We start from the raw sequence: 25,241 nt of genomic DNA on the forward strand, positions 1-25,241 counted from the left end.
GATCCTATCCTTTGAACGAGCACCTCTTCTTCAAGGAATTTATTCTAAAGGAGGCTGAGTTGGGAGAGACTCCTTTCATATTTTCCAATCCCTTGAAAGAAAGTAGTACTGGTGACATGGTTGTGGGACAGCATGCTAAGTACCAGAGAGTAGATGACAGTGACGGTAAGAGAAGGAAGCTCTCTCTGGGGCTGTTCTTGCTTGTGGAGCTGGTTCTCTGATGACTGGGCTGGATCTCACCTCAGGGTCCTCCTTCCTCGTGCTCTTGTCTGTTCTCCACCTCCAGACCCTTCCTCATGAGCCCTCTCCATGGTGCTGACAGTGGTATAGACAGTCACCCACGCATGTCCATCCCATTTGTCGCTTTGTAGAAGAGCGAGATAACGGTTTGCTTTGGCTTAGTGCCCTTTCTGGGGAGGCCTATTTTATTGGCCTTTTTAGCTGCAAAAGCACATTTATGGAGTGGTCTTCATGGCTGGAAACGAACTCTTGTGGCTACATATCAGTGGCAGTTGATGCTGGACCCCGCCCTTGGCAGACCCTGGCTCTCTTTAGTGATGTCCGGTCATGGCTGTGAACGGCACAAAAGCAGTCTCACAAAACATCCCCGAAGTAGGACCACAACAAGTAGAAATCTTCACTGTGTCCCAGAACGGGGTAGGTCTTGAGGTAGCTGTGCCATCTCCACGTGCATCCATGTGACCATCCACCGAGTGTGTCACTGGCTATCCTTGACCTGTTGAAGAATAATGACTGATGCACCATCTTGCATAGAAATTCGGGACAAAGAACCCTAGATCGCTTTTTCTGTGCAGAACTGACCTTTTTCAATCTTATCATCGTTGTAAGCAAAGCAGGGATTTCACTTTTCTAAGCGCTCCCCCGAAGCAGCTCATGTGGTCACTTGTCTGCCGGTTCCCAGTGTGTTTGGCATTCTACTCTGTCCAAACCCATGTCCCTTCCCACATCCAATCAAATGACCCTAAGCACTCCCTCATCCCACCCTGGCTCTTCTGGCCTCCCTATCACCACTCCAAGGTTCTTTGTCTAGAGTGGACAGGAAGGGGAAGAAAAGGCACAGGAGCTCTGTGGGCAGGCCACGGCCACTAAGGGGAGGCTTGCAAACCACAGTGATCAGCTCTGATCTCCCCTTGTCTCCCTCTTCCCACCTGCACTTCTCGGGGAGACTACTTCCAGTGATGCTGTTTAGGGGCAGTACATTTTTCCATGGTCATCTCCCATATAGATTCAACTTCTCCCCAGTTGGGCATCTGAAGCTACACAGATTTACAACATTCCTTCCAGAATCTCCTGGAAGACCATCTTCCAGCTGCCTGTTGAGTTCCCTTCACAGACGCCCCACTGGCCTGATTTCTAACCCAGCCCCGAGCGCACATCTCTTACGATTTTGGTTAGAGTCCGGTTCCCATCCCGTCTTAGAGGTAGGTAATAAGGGTGTCCTCATTACTGAGGATCTGCCCCCCTGCCCAGCAGCATTTGGTACATGTTAGGCTCTCAGGGAATGTTTGCTGAATAAATACAAGAAAAACAATACTCAACATTTAAGCTTCTCAAACCATTTTTTAATTTTCTGCTTTTCCCAACAAGACCTAAGTTGTACAAACAGGTGTAAAATTCTGAACCATCAGGGCATAAGGCATGACCTCATGTGGTCCAAGTTCTTTCCACTCTCCTTTCCACGTGTTTTCAAGTTGTGTCCCGGTCAGGACATTGCTTTCTTCTGTGATATATGAGCCATAGGCAGGAAGAGAGTTTGGAGATATGGGGACAGTGGGGAAGGCGAGTGTGCCAGGAGCAGCGAGCTCCCACACCAGCCGAGGGCAGCCTCAGCTGGTGGGTGCACAGAGGAGGAATGTCACGGCTGTTCCGGCTTCCTTTCACTCACCTGGCAGGCCTGGGCTGCTTTCTAAGATGAGAAAGACCTAGGGGCTCCCAAGGAGAGTAAGCATTGAAGAATCATTCACACCCAGACAATGTTTCAAGTGAGATAAAAAAATTCTCTAACCATCATTTTCTCTTGGAGAACAGAGGAGAAAAATCAAGAAGAGGGTTGAATTGCCTTTCCTTCTTTCATTTTCGTCATTAATTTGATGGTGCTTGGTTTTGATACAGCAGGAAAAAAAAAAAAGGCATCAAACCAACCTATCACCTGGGTCCAGGCTACTGCATACAAAACTCTCCCAAGGATTGAGATAAAACGATTTTTTCTCCCAATCCCTGAAGAGGTCCCATTTCGGTCAGGGAAATTTGTTGAAAACTGCAGGCAGCTGAGAAGCCATTGGCAATAGAGACAGAAAGCAATGCACATACACTTATCGAACTGTAAACTGACAAGGCCAAGACAGTAAAAATCCTACTGTTTATGTAACAGAACCCTATTAAGTGATTTTAGGGAGGGACTAGAACTTAGGAACAATCTACTTACCAAAGATTGCTGGGTATTAGTCATTCATGCATGCATTTTTTGCAGAGTTCAATTCGACACAACCTTCCACCCCATCCCACCCTAGGCCCTTTGGAATTGACTGCATCAAAGTAAATGTTCAATCCAAACATTCTGTACTGCGAAGTCCCTTTACAGTTTATATGAAAAACCAAAACTAAAGAGAAAAGAACCCTTACAACTTCTCTCCACTCAAGCATCAGTGTAGAGGAAACTAAGTCAGCTCAGAATATACAAAATAACATACCAAAGAAAGGAGTATGACCAAGGAAACAAAATGACCAGTCCCCCGTCCCCTCCCGTGGTGCACCCCATTACACCGTAGTTATTTTCTTATCCTTGGTGGCTTGCTTGATGGCTGCCTGCTCGCAGATGATCTCCTTGAGCCGCTGCAGCCGCATGTTCTGGGTGGTCTGGTCTCCCACCCCCGTCTGGCTGCGGTGCAGCAATGTCAGGGCATGGATGTACTCCAGCTCTGTGTACTTCACGCCCTGGTCCACTACCAGGTTCAGGAGTTCATCGGCCGTGTTGTACAGCATCTCGTAGTACTGCCTGAGAAAGCAAGACACAACACTGCTCACTGGCTCCGTGGTCAGCAATCTATGTGGTTTCAGTGGTAATGAATGTGCTATTTATAAACTACTTAGTTTATCTATTCAATAAACATTTATTGATCACTAGACATTGTTCTAAGCCCTATGAATGTAACGGAGAACAAGACAGACATGATCTCCATCCTCTTGGAGCTCATTTCATGAGAAGTCTAATTGAAGACCCAGAGAGACCTGTCATCAAGGTCTCAGTTCACTCAAGACTTTCTCCTAATTTTGCATTTGCCTCAGGAGATCAAAAGAAAGAGAAGTTGGCGTACAGAAGCAAGAGAGAGAAATAACCATCTGGCAGGCATTGCTAGAAGTTTCTGTCCCATTCAATCCCTCATTCATTGACTCATTCATTGGAGGCTCTGTGAAATATATGGTTTTCTCCATAAAGTGGGATAATAATAGTATCTCTGAAGTTACAGTACCTCTTAGGTTGATGGGAGAATTAGTTAATCCATATAAAGTACTTAGAATGGTGCCTGACACAATTCTACCTGCTCCATAAACGTTAACTATTATTACTGGAAATATATTTATAATAATGTATTAATAATAATGTAATAATAATAATAGTAGCATATAATGATGAGCAAGACACAGCCCCTTTCCTCAGATAGTTCAGAGACAAGTAGAAAAAGGTAATGAAAACACAGAAAACTGCTAGCAAAGTTAATTTCCATGTACTGTGTCATGTAACCCTCACTACACCTAGGGAGCTATTACTCTTTTTTCTCAGATAGGAAAACTGAAGCCCAGGGAAGTTATAGGACTTGCCCAGTGTCACAAAGACATTTGTGGCTGTGACAGGATGAACCCAGGCTTCTGACTCTTAAGTCCAACAAACTCTTCCTCACGGACAAAGACAAGAATGTTCCAAGTGCCCGGAGTGAGGTATCAATGGTATGAATTTCCAGCAGAGGAAGGAGGAATCACACCATGTTGAAGGGAGGTGAAGGATCAAGGAAGACTTCAAATGGGGTAGGATACTGTCAGGCAGGGCTTCCAGGAAGGAAATTCTAGATTAAAGGAAAAGAAAAGAGATGAGCAAAGACAGGGAAGAGTAATCTGGTTAGCCTGGGGAGTGCAGCTGAATAGCGGAGAGTCAGGGGAAAAGGCAGTGAAGGACAGAGGTAGAGAGTCTAACATCAGGATAGTTAAGTCAAGAAAGCACTTTAGGTCTAGATAAGTCAAGAAAGCACCCCCCATCTGGGGCCCCAAGTTCTGCTGAGAACAGAGGCACCATTCCAAGTTGTGCTTCCGGAAGGTTAATGTGACAGTAGTATGTAGGATGGTCTGGGAGGGGACCAGGTATAATTCTAGCAAAAAGGAAGGGCCTTGAGAGCCATTTGGCTCAAAGCCATTGGCCCAGGTGATGGAGAGAAGAGTAGTGCCTTCTAATGTAAGGGAAGCAGCCATTAGAGTGAATGTGCAGTGCAGAGAAAACATGAAGCTGGGAGCCAAGGACGGAGAGGGCTGCCACTTGCCAATCTTAACACAAACATGATGCCACTACAGTCCTCACCGAGTCTACTGGGCTCTGAGGCTATGACTTGCCCAGCTACTACAAATGCCCCGGGAGGTAGAGTTCAGTGCAGGCTCTGAGCCAGTGATGCTATCATAGCCAAAGGACAGAGGAGCCTCCCCAGGACAGTTCACTTCCTCTTCTCATCCTCACAGAAAAGGTGGCTCTTCCAGGACTGAGGGGACAGAACAAGGCAGTTTGCCCAAGGCAACTTGGGGGGGGGGGCGGGTGAAGGGACCTTTCAGGATCACTTGCCCCAAAATCTTGTACTATTGGACTTGGAGCCTTGGGATCTTGGATTTCTTCTTCATCAGGAACATCCTGAAAAAAAGACTATCCTATGGGAGAACTAAGCCATCTTTATGGTAAGGAATACATTCTGGGAGCTTGGTAATTTCAAGAATACTTTATAAACTGCTGCTACAAATGGGAAAGTGGCAAGAGCGCTGGCATCTTTTCACGTGGCTAGTTCATTTTCCTGCTTTGCTAAGCCGCCTTTTCCAATAAACACTCTTTTTTTTTTTTTTTTTGCAGTACGCGGGCCTCTCACCGCTGTGGCCTCTCCCATTGCGGAGCACAGGCTCCGGACGCGCAGGCTCAGCGGCCATGGCTCACGGGCCCAGCCGCTCCGCGGCATGTGGGATCCTCCCAGACCGGGGCACGAACCCACGCCCCCCGCATCGGCAGGCGGACCCCCAACCACTGCGCCACTCAGGGAAGCCCTAACACTCTTTTTAAATGGGGGAAATAATGCTCTTTTATGACTACTTCCTAAATGGTGGCAGGAATAGCAGGTGCTCGTCTTAAATTGGAGGGTTTTTGAGTTACTCCTGGCAGCAAATAGCTCAACATCCTTGTGTAAAGGGTCTTCTTGGGGCTAGTCTTCTGTAGTGGTTTCAAACGAGTGTTCACTCTAACCTCATGGGACCACATATTTAGGAATCACTGGTCAACGGTAACTTTGAACATAGACAGAGGTACTTCTGAAAGAATAAGTGAATGAACTCTAACTTCCAGAGGTCTTGAAGCCCAACATTAGCTACAGTCAAGAATTGTTTTGAAGCTTCACATTAGCATAAAGCTCATGTGAACTATTCCTCCTCCACAATACCTCTGCTGGAATTAAAAAAATACTATTTTTAGGAAAAACTTGCTGCTGTAGGAGAGTGCATCACATTTATCCCATGGCTTCACATGTCCCCTGGCACACCTTGGCTTCCTCCCCCATACCAGCCCCAGTTTTCAGAAACGAGGCCCTACATCCTCTAGTTCTTCTTACCTTAGATGCACAGTAGAGGGAGAGAGCTGTCCATTTAGGAAACTACCTAAGCAAATGTTCAAAACACTGTTCAAGAAAAATACATGTTTGAATCTAGAATTGCCACATGGAATGAGAGAGAATTGGGGACTCATGGTTCTTTCAAAGCTAGAAGGGACTTGATAGCTGCAGTTCCAGAATGGTGATTCTCGAACTATAGAGTTACTGGGAACTTATGAAAAGTACAGATTCCTGAGGCCCCATCCCCAGATACTGTGATTCGCAAAGGTTTGGAACCAGCCAGGACTCTGAGCCAGAGTTTGTTTGATGGGAGAATAGTTACAGACCCATTCCCATCTGCTTGAGCCAAGGATCTAAAAGCATTAGGGAAGAAGACAGAAGCAGTAAGTGGGGTTGTGATGCTTTTCGCTGAGATTAAACCAAAAGAATTGGGTTTCTTTGTATTATGATGTTGATATTTTCATCATTCATTTTAAGAAGTAACACTGAACCCATTAGACCAAACGAAATTGGGTTTCTTTTGAAAAATCTGATGAATTGTTTCCAGGGATACTGGCTGGTTTTCTACAGAGACCGCTGTTCCATGCTGGGAGCAGACAACAAAACAAAGATGCCTGGATTTCTAGTCCTGGAGCCTCCAGCGTGATAAGTGATAAAGGGCATGCCACTTAAGTCCTTAATGTTTCAATATCCTCTGTGCAATGAAGACCTTTATAAATCCCAGGATGACACTCTGAAGTGGACTGAGAGACTAAAAGAGTCCTCAAGAGCCTCAGATGAACAGTGCCCCAGAATTGCAAAGCTGAGTTATTAAACAAAATTGACAGGTAGCTGATGGTGTATTTTCTATAGTTAGGGGAAAAAATCCCCATAACCATGATGATATATCAGATCATAAAGAAACATAGATATTTAAGACAGAATGCAATTCATTCATCTTTCAGAAGAGTACCTAGGAGCAAAGACTATACTAAATCAGCAAAGCAACAGTTGTACTTGGAGGTGGAGAAAGGGTGCTACAACGTGCTCTAAGGAGAAAATATTTAGGAAAATGCCTCAAACTACACAATTAGAATGAGCTTCCATGGTAAACACTGACACACTGAAATGAACATGTAACCCAACTGGAATAAATAATTTAAACACTGACACACTGAAATGAACATGTAACCCAACTGGAATAAATAATTTATCAGGTCCCAGGGAAATGAAAGCTTGATCTTTATCATCACAAATTAAAATAGCAGCCATGGCTTCCAGGGCACCACATTTTATATGAGATAGCACTTGACTTAGCTGCCTGGATGGGACCAGTGAACACATATTTGATTTAAGCCTTTTTTGGCTCATGACTTGTAGAGCAAGTTTCTTCATAGCCTGTGATATTCAGGGTCCAGTTGCTAGACGTGGACCAAATATCCCATTCCAGAAACCAGAGATCCATGTCCCCCTTAGGGATGGAAATTTCTGTGAGGAGATGGTTCTTCCCTGTGGTTTCTCTCTCCCTTTGCTGTGGGCCTTTGGGCAGAGTTCCCAAAGTGGAGAGGGAGGGGAGTGCAGAGATAGAAAATTGATGTCACATAGACTGGTCTCACAGTCTATAACATGACAACGTTTAAATTTTGTTCGGGTCCAAACAGGTAATTTTCTCATATCTTCCTCATGTTTCCTTTATCCACAGACTGTTCTTCCTTGTGTTTTTATCTTCTTATTTTACTTCAATGGTATTGCACTGCAACTTTTTCTCCCCAGTGATTCTATCTGAAAACATTCATACCAGTAAGGATATGAAGGACATTTTGATAAGTTGGGCAGATCTTCTTTTTAAAGCGTAAAAATAAAGTTTATTTTGTTTTTCTGTGATTGGAAAATTAATACACGTGTCATATAAGATATACAGACTATACAGAAAGATTAAGTGGAAAAAAAATTACTCATATCATTCCATCATAAAGACATACAACATTTTGGCATTTCCTTCTAGATTTTTTCCCCCACATGTAGTAGCCTACCAATTTCTTTCTTATAGTTGAAATATTTCGGCTGACACACTATTGGACACTTCAGTTGTTTCCAATTTAAAAAACTTGCTTTCCTGAGGACAGATTTCCAAAGCAGAATTAGTCAAAAGATAAGTATATTTTTTTAGGACTTCGGCAATGCCACCAAATTGCTTTCTAAAAAACTTGTATCAATTTATCTTCATACCAACAGCATATGACAGCACCTAGCCCTTCATATTCTTTTTTTTTTAATTAATTAATTTTTGGCTGTATCGGGTCTTCGTTGCTGCGTGCGGGCTTTCTCTAGTTGCGGTGAGCGGGGGCTACTCTTTGCTGTGGTGCGTGGGCTTCTCATTGCAATGGCTTCTCTTGTTGCGGAGCACGGGCTCTAGGTATATGGGCTTCAGTAGTTGTGGCACGCCGGCTCAGCAGTTGTGGCGCATGGGCTTAGTTGTTCCACGGCATGTGGGATCTTCCCAGACCAGGGATTGAACCCATGTCCCCTGCATTGACAGGAAGATTCTTAACCACTGCACCACCAGGGAAGGCCCCCCTCACATTCTTTTAATTTATATGAGGTTGAACAATTTTTTATCTACGTATCACTTTTTAACGTACATGGGTATGCACACATGTATAAGCAAATTGTCGATATCTTTGTATCTTTTGCATATTAGTGTTTTTCTTACTTCTACTTCAGAGCGCTTCATAAATTTTTACAGGTACGAAGCAAGGAGTGCTCTAGTCTCTCATCCCTGGTTCTCCCTCCCACTTTGCCATACTCAAAGTTATCACTGTATCTCTAAAAGCTACTGGAAACAGATTCAGTTCTCTTCTTTGTCAAGTGAGGGAAGAAAGCCCTAATAAGACCAGTTATTCCCAAGCCAGGCACGCCTCATTCCTATACCTGTAGGAGGCGCATAAAGTCTGCGTGTGGGGATGAAAGGAGGGCACTGACTGGGGGACTGTTCACTGACTGGGGGACTGTTCACAGCTCCACCATCTGCCCCCCTCTACTGGATGGTGTTCAGATTCCTAGATCCCCAAATGGAAACTACATTTTCCACAGATATACAGCTATGTCACAGGCTGGGTTTTAGAATTCGTCTTGATCGTAGTAATAGGTAACAGTAATGTTGAACTTTTAGATGCATTAACGTACTCAACCCTTTGAAGTAGCTTCTGAGATCACCTGCATTTTACAGATAAGCAAACTGAGTTTTAGAGAGTGTGAGTAATTTGTTCAAGGCTTCAAAATGAAGGACTCTGAACCCTATACTTGCTCTAAAGTCACTGTAATACAGAAATATTTGAACCTGTGAAAAGCGGAAGTACTAATTACAAAGGATACTTGTCTAGCTAATTCATTTTTAGTCAGGATTTAGGAAGTATAAATTAAATAAAATTCACATTCAACTCTGCCTTCCATTGTAATGGAACGAACTAGTATTGTGGCAATTCAAAATTCATTTATACTATTCACAGTAATATTTGAATAACACTGGATTTGATCTGAGAATTCACTGCTCTAAACCAAATAATGAAGTCATGTTGTATATTCAGCATTCAAGAGTTACAGGAGGGCTCCCCTGGTGGTGCAGTGGTTGAGGGTCCGCCTGCCAATGCAGGGGACACGGGTTTGTGCCCCGTGTCGGGAGGATCCCACATGCCACAGAGCGGCTGGGCCCGTAAGCCATGGCCACTGAGCCTGCGCGTCCGGAGCCTGTGCTCCGCAACAGGAGAGGCCACAACAGTGAGAGGCCCGCTTACCGCAAAAAAAAAAAGAGTTACAGGAAAGACTTTTGGGTTTTTCATTCTGTCACCTCTCTCTACTTCTCCCTTTTTGCCCCTCCAATCTGGTAATGGACAAGGTGCCCTTTCTTTCCAAAAGTTGGCTGCCTTTCTGATTCATTACTTCCTCGAAGAAGGGGGGTAATTAAGTCATTTCATTGTGAAGACTTTCTCATCTAGTCCTTCCCGAGATAACGATAGTATTAATGTCAATAAGAGAATTAGGCTCTGAAGCTGACTTAAAATGTAAGTGTCAAAGGAAGAAAAATTTACGTGAATATAACTTAGCATCGACTGTAGCCCCCCAAATTCTTTTTAGCCAATAGTTGCAACATTATGAGCAATTTAATAAAAACCCAGGAGTTGATGGGTCACTAAATTGTCAGGTAAAACATTCAACTTCTGTTTTCTCTACTCACTCAGTGGTATGCATGGTAATAAGCAGGGAGATGGAAAGAGAAAAGAAAGGAGCTGAATAATCCATAAACCAGATAATCATCCCATGAATAACTGAGAGGTAGTTACAGCAGAAAGACTTAGAGAAGTAAATACTCAAGAGATCAACTAAGCTCAGATTCTGGTTAAGTCTTTCATTCCTCCCTAACTAGCTGTGTGACCTTGGACAATTGCTGTCAGCTTTTCGAATCTCTGCCTCCCCCCACGCGAAAAACAAAGAGGTTACAGCAGATGTCATTTTAGCACTGGCATTAAAACCTTTACAGCATTCTCTGCTTAGTCCTTTAAAATCACGGGCTTCTAGCAGAATTAGTTGATGCTGATTTTCCCTAAGCTATGGGAAGCAAGATGCAGTAGTGATTGATTCGAAAACATTCTGAACAAGTGTAAACTTAGCTCAGATGTACTTTCCAGACCAGTAATAAATGGATGGTAATTCTGTGTGTCAGAAGAATAAATTAGTTTATTAAAAAATATAACATAATTGCTCTCATTTGTCTTCCCCTTAAAAGAGCTTAGAGTTTATTACAGACATGATTGAAAATTCTAATTTGAAAGAGTTGAAGTTATTTCTCAGGAATGAGAAAACTAAGGTAGAGAAAAGCTAAATAATTTTCAGAGCATCAGTGGCAGAATTAGAGTTGTATTCTATATGGGGATAGTTATTAACACTCCTTACAAGAAGTTGTGCAGGTTTTTTGTTCTCACCAGGACAGTCTGAAGAGAGGTAAAGAAGGCCAAGGTAAAGAGGGGTGAAGAGAGGTAAAGAATGGTCTTTAGAAAAAAACAGTGCATAAATTCCCTCAGCTGGTGGCAGCAGAAACCCATTCAAGAGGTAAAGAGAGCCCGGGAGTCTGCTGCTGTAAGGCTTGCAGAGGCTTCTTTGATGGGTCGTCTACCTACATTTTCTCTGTATAATGAGGCACACACACCACTGCCTCCATCAATGGCACCCATGCTTCAGCAGGACTAGGGGCGGGGTGGCAGTGGCTCTCCAGGGGAGATGTTAAAATTTAAAGTCAGCTGCCTTCATTCCTCTCAGTAACGGACCCTGATTTTTTTTTTTTTTTTTTGCGGTACGCAGGCCTCTCACTGTTGTGGCCTCTCCTGTTGCGGAGTACAGGCTCCGGACGCGCAGGCCCAGCGGCCATGGCTCACGGGCCCAGCCGCTCCGCGGCATGTGGGATCTTCCCAGACCGGGACACGAACCCGTGTCCCCTGCATCGGCAGGTGGACTCTCAACCACTGCGCCACCAGGGAAGCCCCGGACCCTGATATTTTTGATAGCAGTGGCCAGAGCCTTGCTTTATTTCTCTTCAGAAAATAAAACCACTCAAAGGAATTCCTCTGAGAACCAGCCCTTTTGTGATGATGACCCTCTCCCCAGCTCAGTTACACTTGCTGATACGGGAAGAAAATGTCTTTTTGTTCCCTTCGCTGGAAATTCTGCTCCCCAACTTTGGAACACATTCTGAATTAAAAATATCTGCGGTTAGAATTTTCTCCTCAACAACTTAAGGATTCACATGTCACTCTCTGCTACATCAGATAATTTTTTAAATTAAGTTTTCTAAAACAGGGCTAGAGGAAGAGCTGCATTTTAAATTCAGTACAATTAAAACTGTGTCTCTTTGGTCTGGCACTGCCTTTGGTCAAACCCCATTTGTATGAATAATTATTCAGTCCGTTAAGAAGTCTGCTCAACTCCTTCTCCCATTGTGAAGGGTTTAACAAATAGTGATCAGGTACGTTTTTGTTTGCACTTGCCAAAGCAATTCTGATGGAGTCATCTTCTGATGTTATCAAATAATGAAATATGAAAGAGTGAACAGAATTATCCTCCTGTTCTGTGATTTTCTTTATTTACGTCCTTCATTTTACTTTCCTAATTGTGTTTGTCTCATGCTCCTGTAAATGCTCTTTTGATTATCAAAAGGTGAGTCCAGGTTAAGGAGAGCTATGCTGTGCTGAATATCACTTAAGAGAGTCTTTTCCGTTAAAAAATATAATTTATGGAATATCACTTTAGAGTCTTGTCAATTAAAATAATAATTTATCTAATATCATAGGTGGATAAAAGGACATAGTATTATGCACTTTGGCGGCCTCAACACTACAAACTCTTTACCAATTAGCACAAGGCCCTTGTATTGGACGTTATCTATATTTCTCAGATTAGCAATCCGGGAAATAACTGCTGAGATATGCTGAATAAAAATAATGCAAAGGCCCTACGACTTTCTTAGTTTTAAGTAATGAAATGGAATGATCAACTTTTCAATAAATAATGCAAAGGATCTCTTCAAAGGAAAACCCAGTATTATTATTACTAATGCTTAGGAAGCTATAATAACATTTTAAATGCTAATATAATATACAAAGGTATAGTCCTTGATTTCAAGAAGCTTTTTTTTTTTTTTTAATCTATACTTGAAAAAAAAAAAAAATCCAATCCAGGCCCAGATCAAAGGTCTCTAAGACACCAGGCAAATGTTTTAATTTAAAGTAAAATAAGTCCTGGGCTTGCTAGCCAGCCTGCCTGCTAATTGTGCTACTCTCTTTCGGTACATGAGAAAGAAGAGCTGAAGGGCCCTAGACAAGGTACAGAAACCAAGGTTTCTGCTTCAAGTGATGGAGAAGTGAAGCGGTAACAGGTGCTGGGTTACTGTATTTATAAGATGGAGATTCTTCTCTACCTGTAGTGCTTGGGGAGAAAGGTCAGTGAGGATAGGCGTGGACTGTCTGGTCTGATGGGAGAACATGCCCATTAGACTATTAAGGCGATGAGGCCAGGATGATGGATTGATTCTGGTAAGTGCCAGTTAGCTGTATTCTTTAGCTACTGACTCTGACCCTAGCCAGCTACCTCACCAGTGTGTTAAAGACAAAAACTCGGTGAAGCTGAATGGACAGTTCACGGCAAGCCATTATCCCTGCTGGGGGCTTAAGATGCAAAGATTGCTATTCAGCCAGCAGTCCGCTGAGTCACTCAAACCCTGACTCCTTACCCTTTGGTCCTAGGCAGAGACCCTACTATGCCGCTCACTTTTGTTACAGGAAATTTCTCTACTTTGCCAAGACAAAAGACTGTATCTTTTAGGACTGAAGGGCCAGAAGGGAAAACGGTTTTGGCAGAGGGACCAAAAAATCAGGGGATTATTTGAAAATATGAGCATATGCCAATCAGTAGGTCCCAACGGCAAACACTCGAGGGGGTATTTACTAAACCCTTAGGTTATTTATGAAAGGGAGAAAAGCTAAACAAACCAATGCTACAAAATGCGCCACCTGAGATTCATGGACATGTGACTCAGAACGGATGTCAATTAGAAAAATAATAGACTAAATCAGGAGGAGCTAATGGAAATATGTACCATAACCAGCAGGGTTTAATTAAAGACCCAAATACTCTGACAAACATGATGGATAGCTTTGGATAGCAATATGAATTTGGTGGATGTAAAGACCACTGTGGCTGATATATATTTGGATGTCAGTGAACCATTTTATACAGTGCCTCTAAAAGACTATAACTAGCAAAATGAATTTATTCTGAATGGCTACTCCTGATAGGACACAGACTGAAAAACAAACAAAGGATAACAATGAAGGCAAATCAAATTCAGAAGAGAAAGCATCTACTGAATGCTAAGGACACTGCCTTATAACAGTGATCTCACCTAATACTTTAATTAATGTGCAAGAACTACAAAGAGTGTTGAAAAGGTCAAATGTTACTAAGTGGGGAAAGGCCGGGAACAGCAACAAAGTAATAGAAATAATGTAAAGGACACCAGAGAATTTAGAATTATGGGCAGCTAATAACGAAAGGAGATTTATCTTAGAAAAACCCAAGTGAATATGTCTGGAAGAAATTATGATCTCCTATATTCAATAGTTGGGAGAAACTTTAGAACAGGACTGGTAAAAATGGTCCATGAGGGTGTGCGGGGGGGTAAGGGCCTTGAACCAGGGCATTTTTTTTACTTGCTATTAAAAAAGTACCCGTTATAGGGCAAGAAGGTGATGATCATCCCTACCTTTGTTGTACTTCCTAGTTCTGTGTTGCTTTATACTATAATCCACTTGAAATAAAATCAGAAAAGAGTATCAAATGGGATTAAAGGGACAGAAGACTGGAGGAAAATAGAAGATTAGAAGAGATTCAGTCCAATTTTTGCTCAAATGTCAGCTTATCAGTAAGTGAGGTTTTCCCTGACCACCTTAGGTAAAATGATACCTGGCCCATCCTCATCAAGCTTTGTCCTTTTGCTTAGCTTCTTTGCTTTTCAGCCTTCATCCCCATCAAAAGATATATATATTTCCAAAATACATTTTTAACATATATGTGGTATATTTAAAAAAATATGTGCATATACACACACACAATTAGAGACACAGCATAATAGTGGTTAAGATCATGGACTCAGGAGTCAGGGGCCTGGGTTTGAATCTCAGTTCCGCCTCTTACTATTTGTATGTTCTTGGGCAATTTATTAACCTCTCTGTGCCTTATTTTCTTCATCTGAGAAAGGAAGAAGTACATGAGGTTGTTACAAGGATCAAATAATGAAGAACAGTGGCTGGAACAGAGTAAATGTTATGTAAGTATTTATTACATAAATTAATGTCTGCCTCCCATCCTAGAATGCAGGCTCTCTGAGGGCAGGGTTGGATTCTGTACCGTTCGTTGTTACCCCCTGGGCATCTAGTGAGTGGTGAATAAATGAAAAGGAAAGAATGAATGAGAGAGCCAACAGTCAGTAAATTTCATTAAGTGATAGACCCCAAGATAAAAAAGCAGTCAATGATTCTTTGACCTTGGGAAGGGAGGAACTATGAATAACACAGGTGCTCTGTGTAACAGGCTAAGGGGTATTATTCTGATGTAATTCTGAGGGGGCGATGTGGATGTCTGGGATAACTGGCTGCAGGTGAAAAAGGGGAGGGCACAGAGGGAAGACATCTGGCTAGTCATCTGTAATCCTCCCCAACTATTCTTTCATTCGCTGGCAGAATTAGACATGAATCCCGTATCATTTACTTAACCTGTTTGACCTAAGAAATTTCTTAGCCTGTCTGAACTTCAATTTCTTCATTTATGCAATAGGGTAGATAACATAACATCACAGGGCAGGTTTGAGGATTAAATCAAACAACATGGTAGAATACCTGCTCTGTAAAAATGGTAAAAAAAAAAAAAAAAAAAAAGCAAAAACAACAACAAAAAAACCACAGGTAACTTTTATTGTACCAGCCACATATATATTCTCTCTTTGGAGCCTACTTTACCATAATTGTGTGAGGCATCCTATCCTCCACATTGAAATGATTTTTTTATTAATCTTTTCCTGTCGACTCTTGGCTCAAAAGAGGGGTTTCTTTTCTAGCCTTTTTTTCCCTTTCTTTCTAAGATTGGCCTTATGCTTTTAATCCCAATCCCTCCCATTGCCTTTAGGATCTTGCTGGGGTTTTGTTTTCAACTCCTGTATCTAGTATCTACCCCCTTCACAGGTTCTTTCATGTCTGCCTTCAAATATCCTTGTTTCTCATATCTGGACAAAAACAAAACCAAACAAGAAACTCTAAGCCCTTCACGCAATCCTGTGTCCACTCTATGTCTCATCTCGTCTCTATTCTCCCTTTCATTGTCAAATTTCTCAAAAAAATCATTTGTATTCGCTATCCTTCAAAAGCCTCCACTTTGTCTGAAAACTATATTCAAAAAGGTCACTGATGACATCCTAGCAGACAAACACAGTGGTCTTTCCCCTTGACAGTTTCCATCCTGGACTCACCATTCCTGGAGCCAGGTGGTTCAAGGCTCCTCCCCCAGCTCCCTGAGTTCCTTCCTTCCCTTTAATGGCTCCTATTCTGTCTGCCCACTGCAGGCCTTCCTCCCAGTCAGGGGCTCGCCCTGCTCTTTGTTCTTCTCTCTCTGCTTCCAAAAGTCTCTATATGAGATGGTTTCTCTCTCATGATCTGGCCTCTGAATAGATCAAAGCTTCATTTTCACTGATTTGCAGACATTTCTATCAGATGCCCTTATCAGGTGGCCTCCCTAACTTGCAAGTTTTGCTTCACAGCACTATAGTTTGCAAAACCTCTGGATGTCAGTGTCACTTTTGAGTCTTTGCTCTTTATTTCTTTGCCTGATGATCACTAGGTCTATCAGTGCAACATCTTATATATTCATTTCTTCTTACCAATCTCATTGTCATAGATCTTAACTATTTAAGCTCCTACCTGCGTCTCTCACAATCAGTAACTCCTCCTAGGTTAATCTTCTCCAGTTCTACCTGCATCAGATCACTATTCTGTGTTAAAACAACAACAACTTGTGTATTCACTAGTGCCAATAGGATAAAGTCCGAACTCCTAACACTGACATCCAAAGCCTTGGATTTGGTGCCAATCCCACCTTTTTTCCCCACTTTTCTCCTCTATCAACCTTCTATTGAAGCCAAACTGAGCTATCAATGCCCCTTGAACATATTTAGTTCTTTTTGGCTCGGGTTTGTGTATTCAAAGCCTAACCTTCAAGATTGCTGAAACCCCTATCCTCTATGAAGCTATCCTGAGCAATTTCTTCCTTCTCTGTTACTTCCGGATGCGTCACCCATTTAACATGTATCATCCACAGTAGGATCTGTTTATTTAAAGTACAAAAGAAAAAAGAGCAACTAAGATTCTTCTGGAACTAGAAATGTAATTTTTAAAAAAGGTATCGGGGTATTGAGTTACTACCTGTGTGAACTTGCAAAAGTTACCTCTCTGGGCTTCAGTTTCCTCAACCATGAAATGAGGATACTGACAATATCCACCTCACAGTGCTGTCAGGAGGATTAAACTAGTTAATATCTGTAAAGTGCACATAATACATAAGCGTTTGTTAAATAAACAAAAGGGACAAAAAGCATACAGTGCAAAGTCTCTCTCCTACTCCTGTCCCTTAGCCATCCACCCTGTTTCCTTTCCTGGAGACAATCGCTGTTACAAAGTTTCCAGGGTATCCTTTCAAATACATTTTATATTCAATACATATACAAGCATAGTTGTGTGTGAGTGCACACGCACGTGTACGTATGTGTGTGTGAGCTGTGTGAGCACGTGTGTGTGTGTGTATGTACCCACACACAGCACACATATTTAAAGAGAAGTGTTTACATGCTCTTCTACAACTTGCTTTTTCCACTTAATATATCTTAGATGTGGTTCCATTTCAGTACATATCAACCTGCCTCATTCTTCTTAATAGCTGCAGAGGATTCAATTATATGGATGTACCATAATATATATTTATTATCTTCTCCCAGAATGCAGCCTTCTTGATGACAAAGACTATGTCTTATGACTCCCTGTAGCGTCCTCAGTGCTTATACAGTACCTTTCAAAATTCTTTTTTTGTTTATTTGCTCAACAAATATTTAAGCATCAATTATGCACCAGGTAGTATATTGTAGGTACTGTGGATGCAGAAAAGAGTAAAACACAGTCCTTGCTCTCTGGAGATGCAAAGTCTGGTGTGAGACTGGCCACGTATTTACAGTAATGTGACAGCAGCTCTAATAAAGGTACAAACGAGACGATCTAAGATCACCAAGAGGAAGGGCTGTGCACTTTTTAGATCAGTCAGGGAAGGCTTTTTTGAGGAGGTGTTATGAGGAGGCAAACATGAGGGAAGGAAAGAACTCTTAGAAGTAAGGGAGGCAGAATGTGTGAAGTGGGTGGGAAGGTAGGAAGAATATGGTATTTGGGGGGAACTACAAATGGTTTATCCCTCCCCAGAGTGCAACGGGTGTGTGGAGGGGGAAGGAGGGATGAGAGGTTAGCAAGGTAAGCTAGACCAGATGATAGCGGACCTTGTGCGTCACAGTAAAGACTGGACTCCGTGGGTGGATCAAAGAAAGGGATGCAGGGTGTGACTGTTTTAGAGCTGTTAGCCTTTTGTTTTGCTCAGGTTATTAAGACAAAACTATTATCATCTATTATTACCAGGATTCAATAAAAGAAGGTATTTTAATACTCCTCAAGCAGGAAAGAAATAATCTCAGAACAAAAGGGACATGTTTTCCTTTATGAGAGACTCACAAACTCACTAGACTGTCATTATTTTTCTCATTTTCCTAAGGAAGACAACAGCGGTCTAGCTTCAGTTTCCACGCTGACATTTGGGAACCAAAGCTGTAGCTGATGGGGAGGAATCTGAAGAGAGGAGTTTTGGAAGAAGTCAGACATGATGACAACTGGGTTTTAGAAAGACCTCTCCAGGTCTTTCTGTAGGTGGAGGACGGACAGTTGGAGAAGCTAGAGAGCCTTCAGGCTGTCGGACTACCCAGCTTCTCTTGGTTTGCTCAGATTCTCCTCTATCAGGCCATATCCATCTTCTAGGTTTCCTCACAACTCCTGTTCCCAAGCTTGTAGCTGAACAAAATAAACCTCAAAGAGAGAGAAGGGCGCCAATACCTTGATAGGAAAATCCAGGCCCTCACCTCTAGTAGCTTTTGTTCAGGTCACGACTGGCATGAACTATTACAATACCCACTGCCGGGCTGAGATGAGGCAGAGAGGAAAGGGAAGACAGGCAGTAACAACAGGAGAAAGCAGGAGGGATACCTTGTACCAGAAGCTACCTTCTATCCCTACTCCTCCACTGGTCTGGTTGAGGGAGCTAAATGTGAGGGAGAGAGGATTTAAGACACTTACTGTAAGGTCGGATCTTAACAAACGGCACCGCGAAACAGAGGAAAGCTTCAAGTGAGCTTCAAGGGAGCGCTCCCGGGCGAGGTTCACTGGTCCGTGAGAAAGGGGCCAGAGAAGTCGCACCCGGGCGAGGGTTGGGCAAGATTTTATAGGGGAAGAAGGGAAAGGGGTGTGGTGAATCTGGGAGGGCGCAGGGTATTCCTTATTTGGTGGTCTCTTCGGGTATCGTGGCATCAGTCTTGGGACAGTTGTTCCCGCCCCTCGAAAGGCGGGAAGGCTGGGCCGGGTGGAAAGTCCCCAGGTCAGTTCCTGGAACTGGGTGGTCCGGAGAGTTTTGGTCTGATGCAACCTGTGAATCTGATTGCGTTCCCCTGCCTCGGGCCAGTTGGCCTTACACTTACAATTACATATAAAATCATAAATTAGGAGGAAGGTCACTATGTTGTTTAATCTCTTGACAACCACACACGTTAGGCTTGATAACCTTAGTTGACAGATAAATAGAGGGTCTGAGAAGAAGGTCAAGTTCTCCATGAGACTGACCCTAGATTCAGACCCTGGCCCTTTGGATTCTCTACTGCAGTTATGGGGAGCTTCTGGGAACACTGGTACTGGGAGCCTCATATTACGTAGCAAGAATTGGCTGGCACTAGATTCTTAGTTTATAATCGGGATTTGAGTTCCTAGAGGGTGTCTGGAGAAAAATGAGACATAATAGGATAAAATTAACCATAGGAAAATTCATTCTTAGAGTCAGCAGAGAAAATCAGGCCTTGAGGGATGGAATATAGCAATTTTTTTAAACTGACCCTTTCCATTAAAAAGACTAATAGTAAGACTGATCAACAATGCCTTTCTCCTAAGTCTGTATATATAAAGAAAAGGGCCTTTGATGGGGAAAATACATATAGCATTTGCATTCCTTTTTTAGGAAGAAAAAAGTATCTCATTTGAAAAACCTCCCAGAAAGGACAAGTTCTGAAAGGTCTTTGAGTGTGCTTAATACTTCTATTTAAATGCTAATGCTAACCTATAGCTCTGGACCACACAGAAACTAAAGTTTTCAAAGAGCAGAAAGTGAATTTAAAATGAAAACTTAATTTCTGGAATAAAAGATTTTCTTAAAATTTCTGCAGAGAAGCTAACACACAGAGTCTCGTGACAGGAATACCCCTCTGATCAGAATGGAAACCAGCCGATGACACAGCAGGTGAGTTTAGTGGCCGAGTGAGGGCTGCCTCCATTGTAAATGGGAGTCTCCCCTCAAAAGGTTTGCCTTTGCAGGTCAACGTCTGTCACAAACTGTGCCTGCCCAGAGGTGGCGCTTTTTCCCCCTCCCTTGTAATGGCCTGTGCTAAAGGGAGTGCTGGTGTTTGGAAGGGAAGCTGGAGACCAAGACAGGAGAAGCACGAGGCCTGGGGTCAGGTGGCCCAGAATAGCGGGGAGGACACAGAGTGCACAGCGAGGGGCTCCTGAGAGGTTCAGTATTGCTTTACTTCCCATGGGAACTAACAGCAGTGAATGCAGTGACTGAGGCCCTGAGCGCTGAGGAAATGTCTGTTCTGAAATCAGAGTTCGCAGAGGCTGGGACCCCCACATGGCTGCATGGCGGCTGTGCAGGGAACCGAACTCAGAAAAATAAAATCAACCAAAATCAGGAAATACCTGTCCTGGGGGTAGTGACTAAGAAAGGGGTACAAGGGGGCTTCTGGGGTGATCCTAATATTCTCTGCTTTTATCTTGGTGATGGTTATCTGAGTGTATTCACTTTGTAAAAAGTAATCAAGGGCTTCCCTGGTGCGCAGTGGTTGAGAGTCCGCCTGCCGATGCAGGGGTCATGGGTTTGTGCCCCGGTCTGGGAAGATCCCACACGCCGTGGAGTGGCTGGGCCCGTGAGCCATGGCCGCTGGGCCTGCGCGTCCGGAACCTGTGCTCCGCAACGGGAGAGGCCACAGCAGTGAGAGGCCTGCGTACCACAAAAAAAAAAAAAAAAAAAGTAATCAAGCTGTATAGTTAAGATTTGTAAAGTTTACTGTATGTATATTATACTTCAATAACAACATATTACCTTCCTTTTCTCTCTTCCCTCCCTACTCCAAACAAAAAAGAAAAGACAAAGAGAGCAGGCAATAGGCCAAGTGTTGGAGTGGGTACCTGGATTTTTAATTCAGTCTCATATCCTAACATTAAGACAACTGCTAACTTTATGAACCTTGAAAACATCCTAACTAAAGAAGCTCATCACAGAAGATCACATGCTGTATTTATATGGTACATCCAGATTAGGCAAATCCACAGGGGCAGGAAGTAGATTAGTGGTTGCCAGGGGTGGGGTGGGGGGATGGGAGTGACTGCTTGTGGGTACGGGGTTTCTTTTTGGGGTAACGAAAATGTTCTAAAATTAGCTAGTGATGATGGCTATACATTTATGACTATATTAAAAAAAGTGAATTTCACACTTTAAAAGGGTCAATGTTTATGGTATGTAAATTCTCTCAATAAAGCTGTTATAAAAATGCTAATTTTATGAACTAGAATCTTGACTTTTTTAAAAAATATTTTTAAAAAATTAATATATCTATTTTTGGCTGCATTGTGTCTTTGTTGCTGCACGTGGGTTTTCTCTAGTTGTGGCGAGCTGGGGCTACTCTTCGTTGCGTTGCGTGGGCTTCTCACTGCGGTGGCTTCTCTTGTTGCAGAATACGGGCTCTAGGCGCGCGGGCTTCAGTAGTTGTGGCTCGCGGGCTCTAGAGCACAGGCTCAGTAGTTGTGGTGCACTGGGCTTAGTTGCTCCGCGGCATGTGGGATCTTCGTGGACCAGGGCTCGAACCCGTGTCGCCTGCACTGGCAGGCGGATTTGTAACCACTGCGCCTCCAGGGAAGTCCTAGAACCCTGTCTTAACTCTACAGAAGACGTACATCCACAGCCAATACTGTTGTGAAGATTGATCCATTAATCAAGACATTTGCTGCAGTTCCATGGTCTTCTGTGACATTTGCAGAAAAGATTCTGTAAGCTGCCAGATACAGAAACGTTTTCGCCAGCTCACATTTTCATTAAGTGTCCCGAAATGAACTAAAGCCATTTCTCAGGGTTCCACACTTTTGTAGGTTCTGTGACTCCCCAGCATCTTGGCACTAAATGCCTTTGAACTCTCTCCATCCCCATTCTCAAGAAAACTTTATGACAACTCATAATAAATAACCTCCACTAGAAAAACAGGTTAGGATTGGGAACAATTCTATGTGTATGATTACAGAGTAACAGAAATATAATTGAGTCAAAGATCCACTAATGATTATACTAATGTTTTTATTAAGGGGAACAATGACTACTTATTTAACCCTTGCTATATGCCAAATGCTTGAAGGTTTACCTGATTTCATCCTCACAATCGAGCATCACAAGGGCTAAATACCTAAGGTCAGCAGGCTGGTTAACAACAGCCGGATCCCTATCCTACCTCCCCCAGATCATTCCAGAAAACTCTTGAGTTGGGCCATGAGAAAACAATTTGCACCCAGAATCAAGCTTGGGGAGACAAAAATGTTTACTCATAATCAAGAGACTCATTATGATCATATTTGTGACAGCCCTATATAAACTGTAAAGGGCTAATGCAAATACACATATCTGGCAAGAATATATGAATACTATTTTAGCCTGGGCATCAGATGGGGGAAAAAATTAGAAGCAGAGGTGCAGATGACTGCTCTGGGAAATAAAATTCATATTTTATGGCAAGACAAGAAAAATGTAAACATAAAAATTCTCTGCCCTTTGGCCTCCCCCCTCCCCCGCTCCACTGTGCATTGTGTATCTGCATTATGCATTGTCCAGGCCTCCCCCATCAAGCAGGAATACCTGCTCAACCATAAAGAGCAACGTTCTCCCAGCATCAAAAAGACAACTCCTTAAAAGATACCATTCCGTCTTGGGCTTGTGAGGGGTCACATGTCGCACCATGATGACACTTAGATCTGGATTATGTAAACTGTCAATAATACATCATTTTATGTACAGCCCTCTGTCTCAAAAAACTTATGTGACTGTGCCTTGACTTCTAATGGGTGTAACAGTTCACAGAGCTTTCTGAGATGCTCTTCTCGGGTTATAATCCTCAAATTTGGCTCAAATAAAATTTTCCATTTCTTTCTTTGATCAACTGATTAATTTTCTGTCGACAGCCCAAAGTGTGACGTTGTGCTACCTTATGCTAAATTAAAGTGAAATTTGAGACTTCTTGCACTCATCTGCTTGTTCACACAGCTGACCTTCAGATCTTTATTCATGGTAATGAGTGACTCCTCAGGGTTGAGCTGAGGCTGTACTAGAAAGGAAGGTGTACGGTGGGATGGGGACCGATTTTACAGAAAAAGTATGTTGATCTATAATGAGAAAAGTCGAAAGTTATTTTAAAAAGCAGCAAGAATAGCCTGGACTCCTGAACCCAGTTTTCCACAAATACTGTAGAATAAAGCGGTAGGAAAGAGTGAGAGGGCTTATTCCATTTCCTCCCATCTGCTACCTTCAGAATTAGTGTCTCATAATTTCCAGGGCTTTCAAAAATCTAATGAACTTCCACAGTGCTTCACATACAGTCTAGTGGGGCTCTGTCAGCAAGCAGGATGGGGCCTATGATTATTCTCCCGTGGCCCCAGGGAAATGCTGCTTTCGAGACCTGGGATCAGTATAGGAAACGAAATGAGAGGAAGGTGGCAGAGGGGAATGAAATCAAGTCCCCCTAAAACTGAGTTCCCCTAGTGAGTTTATGATGAACCTCTTTTTTGTTTGTTTGTTTCTGGCCGCACTGTGTGGCACGCAGGATCCTAGTTCCTCGACCAGGGATCCAACCTGCGCCTCCTGCAGTGGAAGCAGGAGTCTTACCCACTGGACCGCCAGGGAGGTCCCTATGATGAACCTCTTCATCTAAAACTTTATTCCCTTTCTTGTTCCGTCCCTGTTCCCCTCAGGATTGAGAAGTATCAAAGAAAAGGGGGGACTGAAACCAAGCAGGGCTCTATGGGGTCCTCCTGGGTACAAAAGCCCCTCCGTGTACTCTGTTTCCTGTTTGTAGAAAAAGGGTTTGGTTTCCTAGACCTTTCCTGAGGTCCAAAGAGCAGACTAAAGCAGTTATCAATTAGGGAAGTGAGGGAACACAGAAGCAGTCAAGCAAGAGTAATGATAGTTTAAACAATAGTTCAGCGATCAAACAGAGTCCTAGCTCCTCCTCAAGGGATATACATAACAATCTGACACATATCTTTGAGTTGCTCTGTAGAAACAAGGACCCCCACCCTGGTAGATAGAGGAAGGTGACTACATGCTGACCACTAGCACGCAGACTCCAGACTGGACAGAACCAGAGGTTGCTGATTAAGATTCACAAAACATCACCCTGTTACCCCGCCACCAACCAATCAGAAGAAAGTCTATGAACTGCAACTGTCACTCCAAATGCTGCCTTTAAAATCCCTTTCCTGAAAGCCATCGAGGAGTTTGGGTCTTCTGAGCACAAGCTGCCCATTCTCCTTGCTTGGGGCCCTATGATAAATGCTGTCGTTTCCTTCATCACAATCCGGTGGCAGAAGGCTGGCTTTGCTGCGTCACAGGTGAGCGGACCCAAGTTTGGTTCGGTAACAGGATTATTTGAGGTAATCCACAAGTCAGAAGTAGAGTTATGATTAAGCCCCCTCTGCCTGGACCCCCAAGTTACTGATCTAGTCACTAGTCCAGGCTCCATCATTGATCAGGCCAGTGCTACTAACCAAGGTTAACCTAGATACCCTGCTTGAAGCCAGCACTACAGTGTTGAAGCGGCACGCTCAGCAGGGTAGGGTGGCAAAAAATAAGGAAGAGACAAGTAAGCAGGCAGTCTGTCCTTTCTACAGTGAGACTTTCTGGCCAGTTTTCTGCCTCTTCTCTCCTCATTTCCCCTTCAACACCTTGTCTAAATTCACAGGCACAGGAGGGAACTAACCTGCTTACCCACACCCCCCCCCCACCAAAAAACCCTCACCTAACCTGTAGCACTTCTTCATGTACCTATTATACTTCAAAACCAAAGAATGCCACAGTCTAAGGTTGTGCTGGGAGATGCTGCACGTTCCTTCTGGGCCTGGAAGGGACTGCTGTGTCTGGAGGTCCCTGAATGCCCCAAACCAGGTAGCTGGGAGTGTCCCTCCCACTCCAGGCTTACGCTTCTGTCAAGAATCTGCTTTACTGGCACCATTTCTAATGTTTTCAAAGGGAAACATTTCAAGTGTGGGGGGGTGAAACAAACATTGGTTTGTGACCCAAATGTTCCTGCAAATGTTTTCTCAGACTGGGAGGTGCAAATGTTTACAAACCATTTGGGCAGGGAAACTGCAGTGACATGTTTCAGAAATAGTTGCTTGGGGAAAAAAAACTGAGTGCTAC

At 43.2% G+C, this 25,241-nt stretch overlaps 1 protein-coding gene across 2 annotated transcripts in view; it reads right to left on the reverse strand.

Moving 5' to 3' along the window:
- Positions 1 to 1,198: 1,198 nt before the first annotated feature.
- EXOC4 (exocyst complex component 4) overlaps positions 1,199 to 25,241 on the reverse strand; it is an 823,589-nt gene continuing 799,546 nt past the window's right edge. Inside the window, exon 18 of one of the 2 annotated variants that reach the window (XM_022580733.3) lies at positions 1,199 to 3,016. In XM_022580733.3, the coding sequence (XP_022436441.1) occupies positions 2,779 to 3,016 (238 nt within the window). In that variant the 3' untranslated portion in view covers positions 1,199 to 2,778. Of the gene's footprint in view, positions 3,017 to 11,917; positions 20,787 to 25,241 lie in introns of those variants that run through there. The other variant, XM_089917005.1, reaches the window with a different exon arrangement.

The sequence above is a fragment of the Delphinapterus leucas genome, chromosome 9 (genome assembly GCF_059928025.1).
Source record: "Delphinapterus leucas isolate spDelLeu-1000000601 "Yukka" chromosome 9, BTC_Dleu_Yukka2, whole genome shotgun sequence".
Taxonomy (NCBI): domain Eukaryota; kingdom Metazoa; phylum Chordata; class Mammalia; order Artiodactyla; family Monodontidae; genus Delphinapterus; species Delphinapterus leucas.